We start from the raw sequence: 22,229 nt of genomic DNA, 5'->3' as shown, positions 1-22,229 counted from the left end.
ATTGCTAAACAAAAACTAGTTATTTTTACCGACGTTACATTTTTATTCGGTTATTAAAATGCCTTTACGCAATAGAATAAAAAATATGCGCGTCGTTTAAATTTTCCATAAAGATTGTCGAGTTCAGTCCCGGATTCGAAAGGTGCTGATAACGCAACACAGATTTTACATATCTTTATTTATTAGAACGCGTGGTATTTTGTCAGTCGACCAGCCGTGTCCAGTGGCCATAGACAGAAATACGTTGTGTAGCTGTTAGCTGAGTTTCACCTTTCTCAATTTCTCCAAGTGAGCGGAATCCGCCATACTTACGTATCAAATTTGAATTCTGCTTCGGGATATTATTTTGAAATTAGTGATAATATTCAATAATACTCATATAATTGATGTATGAGTATATTTGTGTTAAGAATATGTATTCGTATATATGTAGTGTGTGTGTTACAAATGTTTGTATATATATATACATTTAATACATACATACATTCACACGTAACAACACTACGTAAGTATTCTTATTCAGAGATGGCCCATCGATCGCGATCGACCGGTCGATCGTGGCTATTATGTCAGTTGATCGCGAGAAGGCAAGGAAAAAATACTCTGTCGAAGAATACTTTGTCTAGTTCTGTAGTAAATATTTGAGATTGGTAGATTTCGGTTCTGATCACGTTGGCCATATCTGAATTTTCTATATATAGATATATTATACATAGCATATAAATACACATAAATGCAAAACCAGTCTGACTTGAAGAAACAAAATTTTCAGCAAATGTGAAAATGAAGTGTCCTCGTGCTAAAACTATTTGTGCTCTTATTGGCCTGCTGTCAATGACGTATTCTGCAGATTCATTCAGCCCGAAAACTAACAAGACGTCCGACAATTTGAATGGAGATTCGCCTCGTACTAATCGGCCACACATCATCACAATTATTGCCGACGATCTGGTAAAGCTCGATGACACAATTTTACGTATATTATATTTACAACTGTCACAAAAGAGAACAACGATCAACGTGCAAATATTTGAACATTTTCAATAGTTCTTTTCAAGTATTTATGAAGAGAAAGTTTTTACTTGCATTGCGTATAACATATAATCGATACAATGAATGTCAATTATTACGCACAAAATAAATGATAATCACAATAATATTGGTACAACTATTTAGGAAACTAGTATTTAGCGCTGTCGCAACATGAATAAAACATTCTGAGCCGTTACACGCGTATCATTGACATGAAGTGGTATTCGGGAAGCATGTGTGTGTAATAAGTGAATCGTAGAGTGGAAATCATTGTAAAAAATTATATCTGTGCGATACAGTCAATATATTGTCCTAATCATTCGTATTAGATTTGAATAGCTCAATTGTGTCGCTATATTTTACATTATTAAATATGTTACATCTTCAATCCCATTGATCGATATTTGTTATAATATACCTTGCTGATCAGGCGCAGCGTAACTGTGCTCAACGAAAATATCCATATAAGTACATTTGAAGGTTTCATAAGATGAAAAGAACAGTTGCACCTGAAGTAACAAAATTTCTGGCTTACGTAAACTTATAACAGCTTATCTTTTACGGTTATTGGAATGAAACATATATTCTATTTATTAAAATTTAAAACTTCACAAGGTTCCCCAATATAGCTTCGTTAAATACTGCAATGTGGGTTTCCATATAACTTAAGGAAATACGCTTGGACTTGAGAACCGTAATAAGTTTCATGAAACACGTGGTTTTCTCACCTGGTTTCAATCAATTACGTTTAATGTATGCCCAAATATTATTTAAAATGATGTCAAAAGGTGGTGTTTTTATCAAAGCTCCTTACAGTAAAATTTTTGTCACGAAAATCACATAAAAATCTATAATCATTGGAGGAGAGAACCGACGAATTACCACCTAATTATTCCATCAATTCAGGATTTACAATTTTAACAAAAATTTTTGTGAGCTAAAATCAACAGTTAATTGCGAATTATTGGCGCTATTAGATGGTAACTTTTCTTCCCGATGCGCCGCCGATAAGCGTGGAATTTAAAAAAAAATGCCTACCACACTCCACAGTAATCGTTCTGTAAGGAGATTTTTGAAAAACACTACTTTTTCACATTATTTCAACTAATATTTGAGGATGTACGGACCGTAATAACGTCGCGCATCTCGACGGAGGATTCGGGTTCAAATCCATAGTGTGTCAAGGAAGACTTGAGCGACATCTTGCAATAGTTACACAGCCTGCAATTTTTTTTTTTTTTTTTGAAAAACTGGTGAAAGAATGATTTAGTGTATTTCCGACGTATTTCGGGGCGCTGAAGACGTTGGCGTTTGCCGTTTTTCCCCACGTGTCAGAATTTCGAGATGTTCGATCGAAAAATAGCATTCTTGACGAAAATTGCATCGCAATGCAAAATTGCGAATGCCATAACATTTTTTTCTTTAATATATCATGCACTGATGAACTTCTGAAAAGCGGCAAGAGTTTATTGTGCATATGTATTCATTTACTATCTGGCATACTTACAATTAATGAAAGCAATTTGGTGTTAACGACTTGCGCGTTGATGTCATAAGTTATTTAGTCAGAAATGTCTAACTTTGAGGTTTTTGCGAAAAGGGATGGAACGACGTCAGCTTTCACGGACACGATCAAATTCCGACACCGAACATCGACGCTTTGGCGACAAATGGGGTGATACTGAATCGCTATTACGTTCTGCCAACATGCACGCCTTCCAGAACTGCATTTCTCACTGGACGATATCCTCTGCGTACTGGTAATTATCGATTGAATTTTGTAATAAATACTATTTTAGTTTGAAATTGTACACGCTTGTGTAAGTTATCATCATATTTGAATGATAAATGTAACCCTGCTGGGTTACAAATGTCAACTTCAAGTTAATTGAGTAGAATTTCAATGGACGAATCGCTTCCCAGTTCAAGGAAAATTGAAAACTGCGTATTCAAATTAAGAACACTTGGTTATGGACCAAATGAAATGGTTGAAAAACCATATGGTTTGCCCAATTTCGATGGGTTCCGACTTATTTTGTTCGTTAGTCGATACTCTACATCTTATGGTCTGATAGAGTATGCGCAATTATCTTTTCTGGAAATTTCTAATCTTCCAACTGACAACATCTTGACTGTCCGACTGTTTACAAATACGCTTAATTACATCGAGAAAACAGAGCATGCTAGCAGATATGAATAACGTTAATATGGGGCTTATCAAGACAGCAGGAGTTCACTGATTATCCCCAGTAATAATCTTATTCATACCGTTTTTGCGGCGTAACTAGGATCCAAGAATGGAATTTATCTTAAGTGATTTGTAGAGAGTTTATTGGAATTAGATAAACGATACTGCGCTTCTGATGCCAAAGAAATAACGCAACGATGCGGTTCTTCTAACTAGAATTACTGTCAGTTCGGGTTTATCATTACCAATTCATAGGGTTAAAAGTCTTATTGTAGACTTAGGAGACATCGATTTAGTGCAATCCAACTAAACTAACTTTAGTCATAAATTCTAAACCATCGACCCATAATTCCTTCGTTTGATACTCTCGCTGTCTACAGAATTCAAAACGCCAGGATCTGAACGAATTAAATTTTTATTTTAAAATTTACAGGAATGCAGGGGTTTCCTTTGACTGCCGGAGAACGTTGGGGAATCCCAGTGGATACTCCACTTTTCCCGGGGCACCTTCGTAATCTGGGTTATACCACCAGACTGGTGGGCAAATGGCATGTCGGCTACTACACGCCAGATCACGTTCCAACCCAACGAGGATTTGATTCCTTCGTTGGGTACTACAACGGCTACATAAAGTACTTCGACCACACGATCAGGCAGGAAGCAACGGTTTGTTCTCGTTATTAGATGCTGTCAGTTATATGTATGTGCAATTTATATTAAAAGAAATGTGCGAGTCTAATCCAGGTTGGGAATGTGAGAACTTTACGTTGCTGGAACTGATTGAATTTTGGGTTAAATCGGTTCAGTAGTTTTCGAGTCATTCGAACAACAAAATTATATTTAACAATGTTTTCTGAAATCGAAATGCATTCGAGGAAGAAGTTCGTGGTGTCGTTAATCAAGGCCAGCCAGATTAACCGATGCTCTGGTTATACAAACGTTTGCAGAATGAGACTGGTTATGACCTGCACCGCGATGATCGCCAGAATTTGACGATTGAGCGGAACCAGGATTACTTTACAGACTTCGTGACGGAGGAAGTTGAGGATGTAATAAAACACCACGACGTGTCGAAGCCTCTTTACTTGCAGGTTGCTCACCTAGCAGCACATAGCGGAGAGCCGGATGATCCGTTGGAGGTTTGGAATATGACAGAAGTCAACTTGACTCTCGGTTACATCAAGGATATCAACAGACGGAAGTTTGCTGGTGAGAATTGATCCGTGGGCTTTGTTTTCCCTTGGTTTGGCACTCATAAAGTGTACTTTTGTGGTTAGGAATGGTTACGAGACTGGATTATTCGGTCGGGCGAACGATCAAGGCCTTGAAGAACGCCGGGATGCTGGAAAATTCGATCGTTATATTCACCACCGATAATGGCGCCCAGACTGAAGGACTCCACGAGAATTATGGATCCAATTATCCTCTTCGCGGGGTGAGTGATGCTGACAAAGACAGGATAAATTCAGTCACGATATCATCTACGACAGAAAAAATTCGTGCTTTTGCATGCGGAAGTTGAAAAATCTCTTCTGACCTCTGCCAAATTTCAGATCAGGACGTAGATCTGATAAAAGAAAAAAGTAATCCTGAAAAGGACAAAGAAATTAACCAAAAATTATTCCTGTCGCTGGGCGAGTTCGTTTTTCAAAAAATAGAAAGTTTCAGAAGAAATATTTACGTTATCGAAGTTATTAAAGAGATATAATGCGATAATGATCAAAGTTAAAATCTGCATTCCAGTTAAAGTTCAGCATGTTTGACGGCGGCGTTAGAGGAGTTGGCTGCATTTATTCGCCATTGATCGCAAATTCGTCGAGAGTATCGAACGAGTTGATGCACATTACCGACTGGATGCCAACCTTGTATTCAGCTGCCGGTGGGGATGTCAAGGTCCTCGGAGAAATCGACGGAGTGGATCAATGGCCCACATTGAAGTACGGCCTTAAAAGTCCTCGGACTTCGCTTGTCCTCAATGTGGATGAAAAGCTCGAAATAGCTGGAGCAGTTATGGGGAAATTTAAATTTTTAAAAGGTTGGTCAGATGTGTAGTTTCTTTTTCTTTTTTTTTAATACCGAAGAAAATACGATATTTGTGAAATCGAATACGACGATTTTCACACATCGTAAGATGGTGTCTTTAAATATGTCAGCTCGAGATATTACGAAAATGGAGGACACCACAGACAAAAAGGAGTATATAATACGATTCCAGAAATCCGTTATGACTTATCCAACACCTGTTTGAAAAGGTCCATTTTCGAGGCCGTGCAGCGTAAAGTGCCTCATTTCCGAACAGTGCGGTAAAACATCGTTAGCCAATCCGTACAACTGAAATGCTATATTTTACACTGTAAGGCTTGCTTTGGGGCATGCGCAATTTCGAATGCTTTCATGGCTCATCAATTTATTTTCGTAATACATTAGGTAACCAGACCATGTACCCTGAATTTTATGGTGACAGTGGCGACGGGGATGATTACCCGCCTTACTGTGCAGCGTCAGTCATATCTTCCGCTGCTGGGCAGGCGATTTCTCAAATTTCCGAGTCCGTTGCAACTCCGCAACAGATCATCAGCTTGCGTTCGCAAGCAAAAATTTCGTGTCCACCATTTCAAAGATACGTGAACTGCACGAACAGATGCCTCTTCGACTTGAGTGTTGACCCCTGTGAGACTGTCGATCTATCTGAACAGAATCCGACGGTAGGATACGTTTTTTTTATGCTTTTTCCGAAATTCTGTACCATTTTCAGTTTGATGCATGAACTTCGTGATCCTTATTTTCGAACGACGTTATACGCTGACAGTAAACCTTTGTCACTGACTGAACTGAACCCTTATGTGACGTTAACAATGTTGATCTCACCTACAATTACAAGAAAATCAATCACTAAATTGATGAAAATCCAGTTATCACAGAGTTGTAAATGATTCATAATTTATACAGAAATTTTTATGCGGTACGTATATAAATAAATGTGTAATGAATATGCATTTTTCATTTCACAGAAAGTTGAAATAATGGAGAAGTATATGGAGAAATATGAAAAGCTTGTAGTCCCGCAATCGACGGCTTTATACGATAGGACTTCAACTCCTGCCAAATTTGGTGGAGTATGGATGCCGTGGTTAAAATTCAACCACAATGATGAAACTACGTTGTTTCTCGAAGCGCTGCAAATCAGTTACACCGTAAGCTTATATTAGCATGCCGATTAGTTGCTTGAATCAATTCTCAAATGAGTTCTAAGAAATTGTTCTAAAAAATGATCTCTGATTTCTGTTTCAGGGTGATGTCGTCATGAATCTCACGTAGATGTGGTAATCATTACGCTTACGTATCTGTTCTTAAATAGATACATGGATGAAAATTTCAAATAATTAAAATTTAACTCAAGCTGCTCAAGAGTTATAAACGACAACTGTCACTTGCACTTCGCCAGTTTTATTTCTTTTGCTTCGATGTTTCCATCATGAAGATCTTTCAACTGCACCATACAGACCATGAGACGATAAATTTACCAATAAATACACGTTGCCTGCAGACTCTGTAGATAATGTACTCGATACCAGCTGAAGGTAAGCAGCACGATTCAAGTGGCATTATACCACGGACTTATACACAATCCATGCATTATATAAATGACCGAGGCTTTTTGTCTTATGCGGTGCAGCCTCAGTAACTGGCATCAGAATTCAGTTATTATAGAAAAATTGTGTGATAAATGTTGAATGAATTGTATAATATAGTATAATATAATATAATATGATCCATAGTTTCCTCCATGTAAAAGGTATCTTTTTTCGGCTTTACCTACATATTGCCTACTAAGCTATTGTATAAAGATTATGTAGATGCGGTACGCTGCGGATATTGTTCCATATAGAAATAGTGCGCGCGCCATAAGACCTTGATATCGTTTTAATATCACAGCATTTTGAGTGGAACGAGAGATCATAAGACGAGTGAAGCACCTCAGCTATGCGTTAAACTGATCCAAAACATCGCAAATCTTGCATAATTTTCTGCATCACGCCACTGTTTTATTAATTAATGGGCGGTGAGTTTGAAGTGTCGATTAATCTCGACTGTCCGCCATCATAATTATAATAATTCCGCCCTCCTTCCGTCGGTATATATATATATATATATATATATATATATATATATATATATATATATACACGTATAATTCCATATCATTAGGCTCTTATTTCAGGTCCAGATCTGTGCACACAATTATTCGTCCACCCCTAAAGATTCGCGCGGTTCGATATAACCTGATATAACTAACGGGCAACTCCACATCTGCTTCAACGAGCAGCACGCCTTGCTTTGTTTTTTTGATTTCTTACTACCAGTCTAGCTCCGACGTTACACGCCTCATTTACCAATCTTGATATTTGCCTCCTTCGTATACAGCGACGCAGCTCCATATTCCCCTCTCGAGATACCGTAGCCAGCTTATGCCATCATGCTCTAAGGGGTTTTCTCCCCCAGACGACAGTTTCGCATGGTGCATGCCTTGCAGGGTTGGTATAAGCCACTTTTAATAGCCAAACGTCGCAGCTGCATCGTATAATATCTATATTCGCGCCGTTTTACTATATCCTTCGCTTTCTCGGCCGCGATATAACAACATGGCGGCGCATGCACAGCTGATACTTTTAGGTTCATTTTACCAATTATCAAAGCATAAAAACTCTCCGCAAGCTGTTGTGCCTTCATTTTATCACATGAAATTTCTTCATAGTTGGAATAAAAAAAAAAGACACAATTAAGCTAAAATCTCAACGTTTTGGAATCGTAAATTTTCTACCACAAAATGGCGTCTACTAACGTCAAAGAATTTGGATACGAATTTTGAAAATTTGTGTGCAGAGTTCGTCTTTCTTTCGGAATTAGAATCGCTTTGAACTAATTTTCTTACAACAAAACTCGATTGTTATTTCCGTCGGAACTACTTTCGATGCATTTTCTTACGTCAAAAGGATACAATGAATAAAAAAAAGGTGGTAAAAAAATTCAAGTTCATTCGTACCCTCGTTAAACCAGTCAAACGTGAGGCAATTTTTGAAACTTCGAACCTTTCGATCCCCTGAATCCCTTTAGCTGCAATTTTTGTTTCCGTGAATGGAGAGAAATAATTGCCGGAACGAATTGCGTTATACCTTCCTCAGAAACCGCAGCCTGTTCGTATACCTATTTATAAATGTGTATACAAGCGGGTATATAATACATAGGAATGCGTGTCTATTAGACGAATACACCGGCGTATATATAATGCAGTATTATAGAATGGGTGGCGCAGCATCCGAGACTCGCCGGCTGATTTAATGACTGGGCGGCAGCTTTATGTTTGAAAGTCCGCGTGCTCCTCCGTCCTGCCCCTGTTCTTAAATCTCTTTCTCTTGTCCTTCCTCTCCTCTTCTCGCCTTATTCTCTCGTCTTGTCCTTTTCCTCATCGCGATCTCACCCCGTCCTACCTGGTCTCAACTTACCTCACAAGTTTCGTCCTGCTCTCTTTTACTCTCTTCTTTTTGCTACTCTTCTTCTCTCTTCTCTTTCCTCGGAGATCTTCGGTTCACTTGAAAATCACGAGCTGTAACAGGGATTCAGATGATGGTGCTGCAGCTAATAAGCCGCAGGGCTGCGGGCGTGAGAACGTGAGAATCACAGCTCCAGGGTACGCGTAATCACCATTTGTTCCCCTTCCCTTCAGTTCCCTTTCCGTCCCTTCTCTTCTCGGCTCTTCTTCGGCCATACCGCTTCTTTTCTCACTTCTTTTTCTTCTTTCTCCAGGATTTTTATTTTTCCCTCTCCTCCGTCGTACCGTGTGGCTACTCTGGTCATTATAACCCCCTCATCTTCATAGCCACATTCACACCGATATCTCAATAACATTGTCAGAATACCTTGATCGAGAAAAGGATTTCTCACCTGCTATCGGTTAATGTTTCGTACTTATTGGCTACACCATTCTTTGTATAAATTATTCATCATTTATACTTGATTGACACAGTCAGGGTTTCTCATATCGAGCTCGAGTTGATTGATTCTGAGTAGAATTTGATTCGGAAAATCTCTTCTCAATTCGAAAAAAATTGAACACTGTCGGTCTAAATGAAGAACGTATGGTTATAGCTAACTTCATAACGGTTAAAAACTCGTATCATCAGCCCAATTTCGATGGATCCATGGTTCATTTCACCTGTTAATCGATAATCTATAATTTTGTTAAATAAATTTTGAATATTTTGCTAATATAATTCTCAATGGAGGACAAGTTTATTGACTTTAATCTGTGATTCATTCTTTGCAAGGTTTTTACAGTGAAATTAGGACGTAGGAATAAAATTCGTTTCAAGTGATTTGTAAAGAATTCATTGACACACTAATAATCACGCACAACTCATTAAAATCGGAAGAACGATACGTTTGAAGAAGCAGAAAGTCGATGCAAAGATACATTTCCTCTGAAATTATTGACAACCCAGCGTTTTCAATGCGAAATTCGATGGATTGAGAACTTTTCTCATACTGTAGTAATTTCTAAAAATTTTATAGAAACTTCTCAAGTTCAACGAAGAAAATTATTTCGGTGGATTTTTGTAAAAACTTTAACATTTATTGATAATTAATTTTTTAAAAGACTTATTAATTTTGTTTTTTTTTTTAATATTCCTTCACCGATATGAGGAAATTATCTTAGCTACTGTTGAATACAATTATTCACAACTGATTCCTAAAAATGTTGAATTTCTTCTAGAAATCTATTCCAGTTTTCCAGAACGTGGTATTATTAGAAAATACGTAGGTATAGACTCACCATACATCGAATATTTTCATATTTTTGATCCAAAATAAAATTCTGAGCAAATGTGAATTATATTAAAAAACTAGTTTGATTTTGACCTCTAACCAGACTTGGTCAGAAATAGTCAGCTAGACGAAACCTCGGAATTTTTCAGATTTTCAAAGAAAAAGAAAGAAAGACTTAGATATTTTTTCCAGAAACTCCGGAACTTCTTGAAATTTCTCAGGCATTGTGAGAGTAATGCAAACTTTTATGTATGAAATAATGCAGAATTCATCTCAGAACTGTTCAAAAACGTGGAGCATTTCTAATAAAATTGATAAAATGAAAATTTCTGAGCATATTTTCACCAAGGAAAAGTCGACATTGGTTCGGTCGAAATCGTGGATGCTGGATGGCCCAGAAGGAGGCGGTGCTCGAGCTTGTGGTGGGGTTTCCTCGCGTCGCTGATGGAAATCCGACTTCCTGTGGATCAGTGCAAGTTCGTCGACGCGTCGTCTCGATGCATCCGTCGCGCACAGCCAAAATTCACTTCCTGTGTTCACCTAAAACTGAAGAATAGTTAGATAAATACCACAGGTGCAAGCTTGATCACAAGGGCTGAACACCCTTTCGGGTTCAAACGCCGTGCGCCACCGCCGCGACGCCGGCAAACGATAAACGCGCGCATTACGGAGCTCTGCAAGAAGAGGATTCTCTGTCGCCCAAGGAAACGTCCTCCGGCCTCCGAACAGTGAGGAGCACAAGATGTAAACTCCAGAAAAAGAATCCTGAGTGAGAATTGTTTAAACGAGAAATAGAAATACTGTTAATAACATAAACAACTAAAAAGCAAGATCTATCGAGTAACGAGAATGGAGCTGATAAAGTGTTTGTGACGAGAAGGAATTTCTATATACGTGGATTCGGTGGTTCGGAATAGTCGCTGACGACGCCGTAAGGAAATCTGATCGATCCTGACGTCTTTGGTTGTTTTTTTCCTACAGGGTAAAATTTCGCGTGATTTTAGGATCGAGTTTAACGAAATGAGTGACGTTGGTGCCGCGTGTTGAGGTGCGATTCTTTCGTTTTATCGATACGCTTGTGGAGCACGATAGAGCTGAGCCGTACCTTCAGGTAAGTAGGAACATAATAATGAAAACGATCGGGACCAACGCCGATAATATTTTAACTCCACGCCTCATCGCGGCATGAAGGTACGAACGACCTCCGTGACACCAGCGTCGCCCTTTGCTTATACGATGTGAAGGACCGTCGTCAATTTCGTCAATTTATTATCGCCCAGAAGAGAAGATGCGGTGTGATTTCAAGCGTTGCCGCCTCCTGGAACAATTCTGCACACTATCTTTTATACTTGTGATACTGTTCGTGCAGAATGGAAGGTGCATCAAGTGGTTGTGAGTACAAACAATCGGTTCAAATATATAACTAACTCCCGATAAAATTTTTAATTTTCCAACCCTACGCTGGATTTTTTTCAATTTAGAGTCAATTTTCTTTGTATGTACTCTCTGTTTGCGCGGAATGATCGTCAAACGATCATTACCTAATTGTTGAAAGTTTAACTAAGGACGAATACGGTGTAAAATATGAGTCATCAGACGGAGAAACGAATATTCAGAAGATTAATGCAGGCCGCTTAATGAGAAACGGATAGGTCGGGTATATATGGGTATAATACGACAGTGGCCTCCTATATCATAATCTTCGACCACTGGATCATATTTCATATGGGGCCCATGGCAGGCCGCTCTTCTCAGACTTGTCTCATTGCCGCATCCCTGATTCTCAGGAACGCCCCCTTAGAGACCACAATCTTCTAGATTCATTCCATCCGCAGGATCTGCTAATGATATAAGATTACAATAAAATTGTTCTTAGAGTAAAATCGATCATTTCAAGAACGCTTCAGCACTTTTTGGGGTTTCAAAAAAGCATATTAATCAACTAGAGTCATTTCGTCCGCAAGCTTTGCTGAAGGTTAACTGTCAATTCTAGGTGAAAAATGAATCGCTTTAAGAACACGTTAGTATTATTCAAGGTTTCAAGAACGTATATTGTTACTCGTTCTAGATTCATTTCATCTGCAGAAACTGCCACAGATTAAAACTATCCTAACTATTTTAGGAGCAAAGTTTATAAGTATTTCAATTCGGCGTCTCAATAGCGCACGCAATTGTTAAATAAGGTTCTGGCCGAACATAAATCTTTACACTAGTTTTAGGTTAGGTATACATAACTCAACCAAAAGTTTGACGACAGGGAACGGACTGCACGCAATTTGAAGGAACTCTTCTTTTCCGAAAAATAGGCAAAAATCTAATTGATTTAACGTGAATATTCATATTTATTTATGTATAAGAAGCGTAATATGTAGTTCCATCTAGTATAATACCAATACCTTATGTCTCAAGACGCACCCGCAGCACGTGCACGTAAATTGTAATATAATATGAGAATGATTTTTTATTCCGTGTTAAATATTGCAAAATATGTGCGATAAATTAATAACTACCCGAGGTCTAAACGGGGCCGTAACCCTAATTGCTTTTTGTTGCCGCGAACGTGGCTTGCAATATAATTATTCTCGGGGATAATAACAGTGTTGAGGGCTGTTATTAAAGCATATCCCCTTTTTCTCCATCGCCGTTCAACCGGCATAAATCACAAGAATAAGCAGCATACAGGTACGTACATTCGTATCTATATACACCCCTCAATCTTCTGCAGTTTGTACTTCGGGCAACGCGCCTGCTTTTTGGCGCTAGGCTGGCACGCGAAAATGCCATCACTCCGCAGTTCATCAACCGAGGTTGTTCCTTATTTTCTCGAGTACAATTAGGCCCGTTTTCGCCTATACCTGCGCTGCTTTATATATCACGAGTTCCCAGAAGTGAAATAAAAATATCATGGAAAATCGGTCCTTCATCTTTCCACTAAGGTACTTAATTACGAACGTGAAAACTGGACGTGAGAATAACTTGACCAAAACTTGATCAAGTCTACTTGAAAATCTGTTCAAGGCTGAGTTGAACATGGCAACTTGGAAATTTATTTTTGGAAATCACTCAGGAATTGCTCAACCAATTTTCGTCAATATTTAATCAGATCTGAATTAAATCAAAGCAAAGCAGAAGACCAATTCTCATCGGCATCGGTTCAACCATCGTCAAGATATTGTTGTCCGTAGAGAAATTGAACTTTCGGGATTAAATAAGGAATTGATTGGACGCCAAAGCAGGTGACCAAATCTCATCTAAATTGGTTAATCCGTTCTTAAGATATCATTCAACGAAAAGAAACTGCATTTTGATGAACCGTTCTCGAGACAAATGATTGACCGAAAAATTGGCTCTACCGATTTTGATAAAAATCTAGTCAAATCTAAGTCGACGAAGTCGAAAAACGCGCGACCAATTGCAAATGCATCTAAATCCTTTGAACCATTCTCGAGATATCGTTGGACAAAAGGCTAAAAATTGCAGTAGGGTACATTAAAGTACTTGGGTGTGTTTTGTGTAAGAAGTACGCGAGTTTGAACGTATGTGAAACCAGCGTACATACATCCGAGACAACGAACTGTGAGTGGGAGGTTTTTCCCGGACAGTAAACCCTCCGCAGTGTCTTGCCGCTCGTATAATAAGCCGTTGCCACTTAACACCTGGCACATAAAGGTGCTACAGGAGAGATGGATGTTATTTCGTTGCGTGGGTTATGGGCACGTCTATCAGTTCTGCAGGAACCCTTTCATGGCTGAGAGATACGATCTCTTTTGTGCCATGCAGTTGCAATTCGTTTGTAGAAGTCACTGAAATTTCAAATCAACTTAAACCTACGTGGGACGGAATTAGTTTCAGTCTCTAGTCAGAGTAACAAAGCATTTGCGCACAAAGGATAATTAATACTTTTTCACGTTGAAGTCAAGTCAGGTTTTACGTTTTCATTTTCCATCTTGACAATTTTTCATTCGTTTATACAAATCTGTGATTTATTTTTTAGACACTTCGAAAATAAGATCAAATCCCATAAGTTTTTAATTAAATACTTTGGCGTTGAGATATCAGCGATTGATTACCTGCCTCGAACAGAATCAAATCTGCAAGTCAACTTTGGTTCTATCACCCATCAGGCTATGTAAACTACATGTAGCCACCATAATTCGAAATGGATTTAGATTTTTCGTGAACTGACATGCTCAGAAAACTTGAAAAATTACTTGGGATTTTTCATAAATTTTTTTGGAAATTAGTTAAAAAAGAAAATTTAGCTGAATCTACATTTTCCAATGCATAGAAGCCGCTGATTCTGCTTCCAAATTTCGTGAAACCATAAACGGGGGCTTGTTAAAATCAAAAAACTCTAGCTATAGCAACGCATAATTGAATTTACCAAGTACACGGAGAGAAAGGATTATTTGAGTCAAGTGATATTCGTTTGATTCAACTAAATGCTAAAATCAAATGCGGCGAACACAATACTCACTCAATTCAATAAAATACTTTTGTCGGAATCAAATACTTGTGATTGAATCGTTTTATTTTAAAAATATGAAATTGTTATATCAAAACAAATTGAGCTTGTTCTAATTCATGTTTTGTTGAGACAAGGATTCAATGGTTGAACCAGGCAATGAAATTTGTTGTTACTAAAATCTTTTATACAGACTGAACATTAGTTATTCAAGCGCACAAAAGGTATTCTTCAAATGATATCAATTATAAATCTGTTGAGTTAAAATTTTAAAAGAAATATAAATTGAACACGTGTCAACAGTTTTAGTTCATTTCTAGTCAATATGAATTTCGATGACTCGACACTTGGTATTATGCTATCTTCGCTTGTAGGTCCGAGGACAATTGATATTACGGTCCCATAAGTTGCCTGTGATTACGGTATCTTTATCTGACTTCATAGCGGACTACCCGATTCTATAACTATCTCTGAAGCTACTTCCGTAGCGAGAAAGTTCGCCACCTAGTGGCGGTTTCTAGTGCTAATATATTGATGTTTACAATAAATATATTCTCTACTTGTTTCAAAGCATGTGGTGTTTCTTTTACCTCATGAATAAATTAGTGCGACTGATCCAACCAGTTAGATCAACAAAGTATGGGATTCGTCGATGTAAATTTTTGGTTGCCTAGATTCGTGTACTTCTTTTATTTGAACTTGGAAGAACCATACATAAACTTCGAATGAAATGATAATTAGTTGACTCAGTTTCGGAAACTAATCAAAAGGTACACTTAATCGCAACAAAAAAGACTTTCGTTGAATCAAGGAATTCGCTCGACTTAATCATATTGACAAACTAGTTAAGTCGAAATTGTTGAATCGAAGTCATCGTATTTGGAACAAATAAGATTGAAGTAAATGAACTCCAACAAAATCTATTTTGTTGGTTCAAGAAGTCCTTTCCTCTCCGTGTATTCGAGCTTTAAAATCTCTTTTATCTGCAGTCTGAGTAAAGTTAGGAAAAGAGAAGAAACCATTAAAAAATCTAGTTAGTTATTAACACAAATGATAGTGAATGCAAATGAAGCAATAATACTACTGCATAAGAGAAATGTATAATTTGAGCAAATTCGAATGAGAACTAAAACGTATCAACAGTTCGAGAAGAAGTGTTATAATAAGTATATTAATGATTAAACTCTGGTGTTTTCGATTAAATTCTAATATCTGAACTCATTTTACTCACTGGCCAAATTCCCACAAAATTTTTGTAAGACATTCATGTCATCTCGCATTGTAGAACAATATTGAGAACGCCTTGACGTAATTTTTTACGAATGTCTGCTATATATACCGTACTTACACAAATACATTTTTATAAACCGTGGGGATGATTCTTGGTGAACTTTTTTTCAGGTGATCTCTAGATATCTCTACGATAAACCGACTAAGACTAAAAATATTGCAATTATATAAAAAACACCAAAGTTCAAGCAATTGAGTGTTATAATTATGAAAACTTTTTTCAAAAATTGTTGCTACCCCAGTTTGTGTTTTGCTCAGAATTATTTCTTAATTCTCAAAATGCAATTGTCTCACCGTCATTGGCCCCGATACAACGGCTAGAGATTTTTTACAGGTACTTTTGCTTCTTCCAACTTCTGATTTAGACGGTCCGATCAATCCATCTTATTTCTACCGGAAATTTGTCTCAGGGCACTTGGTCACACGAATGACGGATGGAATTGGTCGAGAGAGTCCTGCACCGGAGTCAGGAGTTCCGGTCTCCTGGAAAGGAAACAGGCCCGAGTGTGCCGCGCGTCTCCAGACGTCATGCCCAGCTTGGTCGAGGCCGCTAAAGACACGTCGACGGTTTGCCAGCAGACGTTTCGTTATCGCCGATGGAACTGCAGCAGCATTCAACTCGCCCCAAACTACACTCAGGATTTACTCGGCGGTAGGTAAAACCGTCTTTTTTGAATCCGTGGCGTCATTTTCGAACACCGGAACATTGTTTGCAACCATTTTTCTCAACGGAAGTCTTAAGAATTCTGAAAACTGTGCAGACGGATTCTGAAAAAGTGTTTCATGTAAGTCTGTGTTCTTCAACTGCATTTAAGGTGATCGAAAAATATGTAAAAAGCTTTCAGAGATTTGTTAAAAAATACTTATATATAATGTTTGAATCCCTAAATTCCGTTGAAAGAGTTATTCGAAGTCGCGTTGTACGGGAAAACCCATGAAGAGAAGACGTTTACTCTACTCTTTTAGTACTTAATTATTACCAAGAGTTTATTATTATCGAACCATGAGGCAAGTATGGCTTCTTCTTCCTTTAAATTTCTCCTTAAGTAATCCTCGTGGTGGAAGGAATTAGTACCTTATACGCTTTCGTCTTATACTTATTGCGAAGTCCTGTATTCAAAGGAGCCTTGTCCTTTTGTTCATGCTTTGATTAGGTTCTTGAGATTTTCCTGCGGGTAGCAAAACAGTTGAGAAATATTTTCAGACGGTGTGGAAGCCGATAGTTCACGATTGAAAAACACAAAAAAGAAGTTAAACTAATTGAATTAGTATTTCTTAAATTCTGATGAACATTGGCGTTGAATTACATAAAAATTATGCCTTTGATTAGTAAAAAATGACATCCTCTTCCTCTTCCTCTTCTAGTTATTTATCCTTCTTTTGAAATGGTTTAGAGCACGGAAGACATGCGTTCTTCTTTTTCTTCTTCTTCTCCTTCCCCTCCTCCTCCTCCTCCTCATCCTCCGTCATCTTCTTCTTCTTCTACTTCTTCTGCCACCTTATTCAAATCACTAAACAGTTGCGTTCTTCTTCTTCTTCATTTAGTAGCTCTACGAAAAAATTCCCTAAAAAATAAGTCTTCCGCTTCAAGCCACATTACTTCCAATCCAGGAACGCGGGAACAAGCCTTTGTCTACGCGATGTCGGCTGCTGCAGCAGTTTGGAGATTGGCGCGAGGTTGTGCCCTAGGAAGCCTGGCCGCGTGTTCCTGCGCCACGCCTCCAAGAAGAGAGCCACCCTCCCCTTCGGCTCTGACCTCATCTTCTATAGCTCTGGGGGCCCTGGCTTCGCGAAGCTCATTCAAATGGGGTGGCTGTGGCGACGACGTCAAATCGGCTTCCCGAATCGCCAAGCGCTTTCTCCAAGCATCGAGTCTCCCCGGAAGTGGAACCCTTGGAAAGTTCATGCATGCCGTCAACATGCACAACAACAGGGCTGGGAGAAGGGTGAGTTAATAATAGGGTCAACGGGTGAAAGCTGCAGGAAAGATCAACATTCTGTGGCAAGAGAAAAAATTTTCACACCTGTGCGATTTTTATTTTTTATAAACTTTCAAAAATTTCTACCAATTGACACAGAATGTGATTTTTTCGCTTTTCTGACACATCTCTGACATGTTCTACTAATTTATAGAAATTTTGTGCAAATATCTCAATCTCTACTGCTACGCGGAATATTAATTTCGGCAGATTTATGGAAAAACCTTTATATTTCTTGAAAATTTCTGAAATGTTTTCATAATTCTAGTTTCATTGGTAATATTCTTTCACAAGTACGTTCAGATTTTGTTCAGTGATATTTCGGAGAAATTCATTTTAACTGTCTCCTTAAAATTTCTAATTTCCCACAGAAAGCAATTTCAATTTTTCATGACGTTGTATAATCAGAAAATAAGCTAAAACACCAGCCCTTCTACTTTTTGCGAACTTATTGTGATACACAGTGAGTTCTGAAAAGATATTAATTTTCTGCCAAAATCGGTTCGATATAGTTAGCTCTAACCGGGTTTGTTCAAAAATAGTCAACAACACAAAATTTCTGAGTTTTTCAGAAATCGTACGGAAGTTTTCTCAAAACTAACCGGAAGCAAGGTACAATATTTCTGAAAAACAAATTTTTTTTTTTTATATAATTATGAGAAATTGCAAAGAATTTTTCTCACCATGCAAAGCCTTTTCTAGCATATCTGTAGGTTAAAAGATATGAATGAAATAGATTTAAATTTTTTGTTCGAAGTAGGAATGTATAAAAATTATCATTAAATATAGCATAGATTCTATCAAATACACGAACATTTTACTAACACGATTGATTTCGTTAAAAGTAAATCTGTCTCAGTCGGGTTTCAACGTGTTACCAGGGTTTATTTAAATCGTAAGCAATATGATATCGAAGGAACAGCTTATCGATTTCCATGGATTATACAAATATGTAATACCAACGCATAAAAAACCTCCCGCAAGCTGTTGTGCTTTAATTTGGTTTCAATAAGTTGCGTGACAGGATAACAATAGAAAATGAAAAGACTTGCGAACTTAAATACGAGGGTTTTTAGGTTGCATATCTTTCAGGGCAAAACTTAATTCGAGTCTATTTTTAGCTGTTCATTTCTCTTGATCTTTATAAAAATTAATTTTACCATCGGCTGTCTCTGTGCAGGCCGTGGAACAGTCTTTGACTTTGGAGTGCAAATGTCACGGAGTGTCAGGTTCTTGCAGTGTCCGCACATGCTGGCGAGGGCTCAGCTCTTCGGGGCCAGTCGTGGCAGGGAAACGTCTTCTTCAGAGGTATGCAACTGCCGCAGAAGTTCGAGCAAGACCGGGCGGCCGTTTGCCTCCGTTATACCATCACGATAATCTTCTTTACACGACGAAAAGTCCCGACTACTGTCTGCCCGACAAGAAACGCGGGAGCCTTGGAACCGCTGGAAGGTATAAAATATTATCCAGCCGCTATTTATTTTATTACTTAAGGGGTGCCCGGCCGATTTCGACGTTGTTGTATATTGGAAAATGTCCTCACGATGTCAGAGTCTCGTTATCGACGCCATTTTACTACCACATAACCTAAGTGTTTAATATTAATTGTATTAATGGGGGAAAATCGTTATTTTCGAAGTTTCAAATTACTCATGACATATAAATTAATGAAACGTAATCAATAATATACCTGTTCTACCATCGAAACGCGAAAAATACGGTCAGCTATCAGCCTGGTTGCATGAGTTTGATTTTTTTGCACCAGATGACGCATTGCAAAGTGACAATCTAAATTATGTTCGCGCCATGACGACTATAGGTGACAGAATTGAAAAAATAGTTATTTTCAGTACGAGCAAAAGAAAAAAGATCAAACCCTCATAAGTTAAAAGGGGTAAACCATTGATCTTTGAAGGAAATTATTAATATCAAAAACTTCATTCACACTCAATACAATGATGCGAACGCAAGTTGAAGTTCGCTGTACGGACTCTGAAGGGACAGTGCTTACGACAAATGCGATTCAGAAAATATCAGTGGTTGCGAGCGATATCGACACTCCTGATCTCTGGTGGCACGTTTCGCAACTACACAAGTTTCTCTTCGTATGGTTATGGATTTGAATCTCGACAAACGCCGATTTTTGAGCTGTATCACCTGTGTCACCAAGGTGCGAATTATCTCCAAAATTCGGAGCTACTTATCTCACGCGTGGAAAAGGGCTCAACGGACCCATTCTGTACACAATTCTGAACAAAAACACTCCAATATATTTTCATTTGACGCAGAAATAAAAATGTATTGGAGTGTTTTTTTTTTTTTTTTTTTTGTATTTGTTCAGAATTGTGTTTAGAATTGAGATACGTGGATTTCGATATTTGGTGATATATACGACACGTCGATATCGACTAAGATACGCCCTAAAATGGCGAGTGATTCCAATATTCTGCTGACTCTAATACTTTTGATAGGGTTCGATCAATTTTCATCGATTTTTATTCGATTTGAGTTGTTTCTAGTAATTTGAGATGATCAATACAGCTACTTAAAAAAATGTAACATGGTCTAGAATATTCTCATTTCTTGATCAAAGTTCTCCTTTCACATCGGAAAAAACTTTGGTGACCAAATTCTTATCGTAAGGATTGTTCCTCACCGATGGTCCAATTAATTCTTTCGATCTTGCGACGAACCATGCGATTGGTTATGTCCAATTATCTTAATTCTCTAAAAAAAAGTTTCACCAATTTGCCAACGATTTAGCTAAATTAAAAAAAAAAAAATTTCCACATTCCTGAAGATGATATTTGGTTCATCGAAGGATAAATTGGGCCAATAGTGGGTAAAAATCCTTATAACTCAATTTTTATTTTGAAATTTTTTTATGTGAAATGAAAGGAGGAAATCAGTTGATTTTGGAATATGATAATTTTTGCAATTTGAAACTATCTGATGTAAAATCAATCGATTTTCAGTGATTTAGAACGATTTTCAGTAATTTCATTGAACCATAAGTCGAAGAATTGGTTCATTACAAAAGAATGGAGATGCATCAAGAGAAAGGATCGTTTTACAGTTAGCGGAGAGATTTACGGCAGAGCGGGAAGCAATAATCATACGTTCATACCTGTCAAGGTTTCATTAAAAAGTTCCTCAGGCAGATTTAGGGTGGACTCCATTTTCAGTCTATACTCCGATCTACGATTTAGATTTCCGATAAAAATATATAATGTTTCACCTGTGCACTAAGTTCATAAATATGAGTTCCTAACGCAAGTAAAAATGATCACTTTCACTTCTTGTCTAATTATTCGAAAGTTTTTATATCATCATTAATGAAAAACATCGAATTCACATAAATTTAAAATATAGTAACGACTTAAGTCAGGAATAAATAGAATGACCTTTATAGTTGCAAATAATGAAAATACGCTGTGTTTTATCGTAATCATAAATAAAAAATATTTCAGGCAGTGTAACGCGAGTAGTTCAGGCTACGAGGGTTGCGAATATCTCTGCTGCGGACGAGGACACATTACAAAAACCAAAGAAATACTCGAACGATGTCAATGCAAGTGGTACAATTGTTGCTACGTGAAGTGCAAGACTTGCCGTAAATTTACCAATACTCACGAGTGTAATTGAAATGTATCAACGATTTGTACGGAATATAATTTACAAAAATAATGATACAGAAGAATGATATATATGTATATGTATTCATCAGCAGTAAGTGGTTTGGATGATGCATGAATTTCAAAATATGAGTTCCAGACACTCATAACGGAAAAAGCGTTTACAATTTAACCCCATTCAATAAGTAAAATGACAAAATGTAAGTGGTGAAAGCTAAAATGTTCATCGTTCTTTATCAATTTCAATGATAAGATACTGAATGTCAAAATATCATAGATAATCAGGTGTATTTACGTGTATATTACAAAAATAATGTGTTTCATGAAGGCTGGTATCAAACGAACTGCGCAGTTGAGAACGTGGTTAGAGCAATATGGCGTCTACTTCTACTGCATAAATAACTGGTCATTTTAGTCGTTTTAGCCAAGCATAATGAACATCAGAGCAGAGAAAACATCGTATACAAGCTGTAGAACTTTCATTTTGTGATATTAAATCAACGTATCGTAAAGTATGGGATAAGAAATGACTTTTATGATTAAATACGAGAACTAGTTGGTTGAGTTGCCACTAGATGGCATTGCGAGTCTTTTGAATTCAAGGATCTCAATTGATCTCAATAACCAGCCAGATGGTATAATGATATTCTACTTGTACAACTAATTTATTGTGAACTTGCCAACAAAACGACGAGCAGAAATAGCGTAAAGATAATTTTCACGTACTTAATTGTAATTTATACGTCCAGTAATAATATTTATTCACTCTGTGTCTAATTATGATATTAAATATTTAATATTGTATTTTATTTTAT

General features: G+C 37.5%; 2 protein-coding genes across 2 annotated transcripts; both read left to right on the top strand.

Moving 5' to 3' along the window:
• Nucleotides 1-699: 699 nt before the first annotated feature.
• On the top strand, nucleotides 700-6,656 carry LOC124404012 (arylsulfatase B-like). Its single transcript, XM_046877814.1, has 9 exons — nucleotides 700-951; nucleotides 2,633-2,792; nucleotides 3,654-3,886; nucleotides 4,168-4,429; nucleotides 4,498-4,655; nucleotides 4,964-5,255; nucleotides 5,648-5,925; nucleotides 6,232-6,414; nucleotides 6,512-6,656. The coding sequence occupies exons 1-9, from the start codon at nucleotides 784-786 to the stop codon at nucleotides 6,536-6,538; spliced, it is 1,761 nt and encodes a 586-aa protein (XP_046733770.1). The 5' UTR covers nucleotides 700-783; the 3' UTR covers nucleotides 6,539-6,656.
• A 4,495-nt stretch (nucleotides 6,657-11,151) lies between these two features.
• Nucleotides 11,152-21,478, top strand: LOC124404013 (protein Wnt-11-like). Its single transcript, XM_046877815.1, has 5 exons — nucleotides 11,152-11,437; nucleotides 16,211-16,452; nucleotides 17,412-17,746; nucleotides 18,960-19,231; nucleotides 21,250-21,478. The coding sequence occupies exons 1-5, from the start codon at nucleotides 11,334-11,336 to the stop codon at nucleotides 21,422-21,424; spliced, it is 1,128 nt and encodes a 375-aa protein (XP_046733771.1). The 5' UTR covers nucleotides 11,152-11,333; the 3' UTR covers nucleotides 21,425-21,478.
• The last annotated feature ends 751 nt before the right edge of the window (nucleotides 21,479-22,229 follow it).

Source organism: Diprion similis, chromosome 3 (assembly GCF_021155765.1).
Source record: "Diprion similis isolate iyDipSimi1 chromosome 3, iyDipSimi1.1, whole genome shotgun sequence".
Classification (NCBI taxonomy): domain Eukaryota; kingdom Metazoa; phylum Arthropoda; class Insecta; order Hymenoptera; family Diprionidae; genus Diprion; species Diprion similis.
The sequence above is the reverse complement of the archived record's forward strand: the minus strand, read 5'-3'. Positions and strand labels throughout refer to the sequence as shown.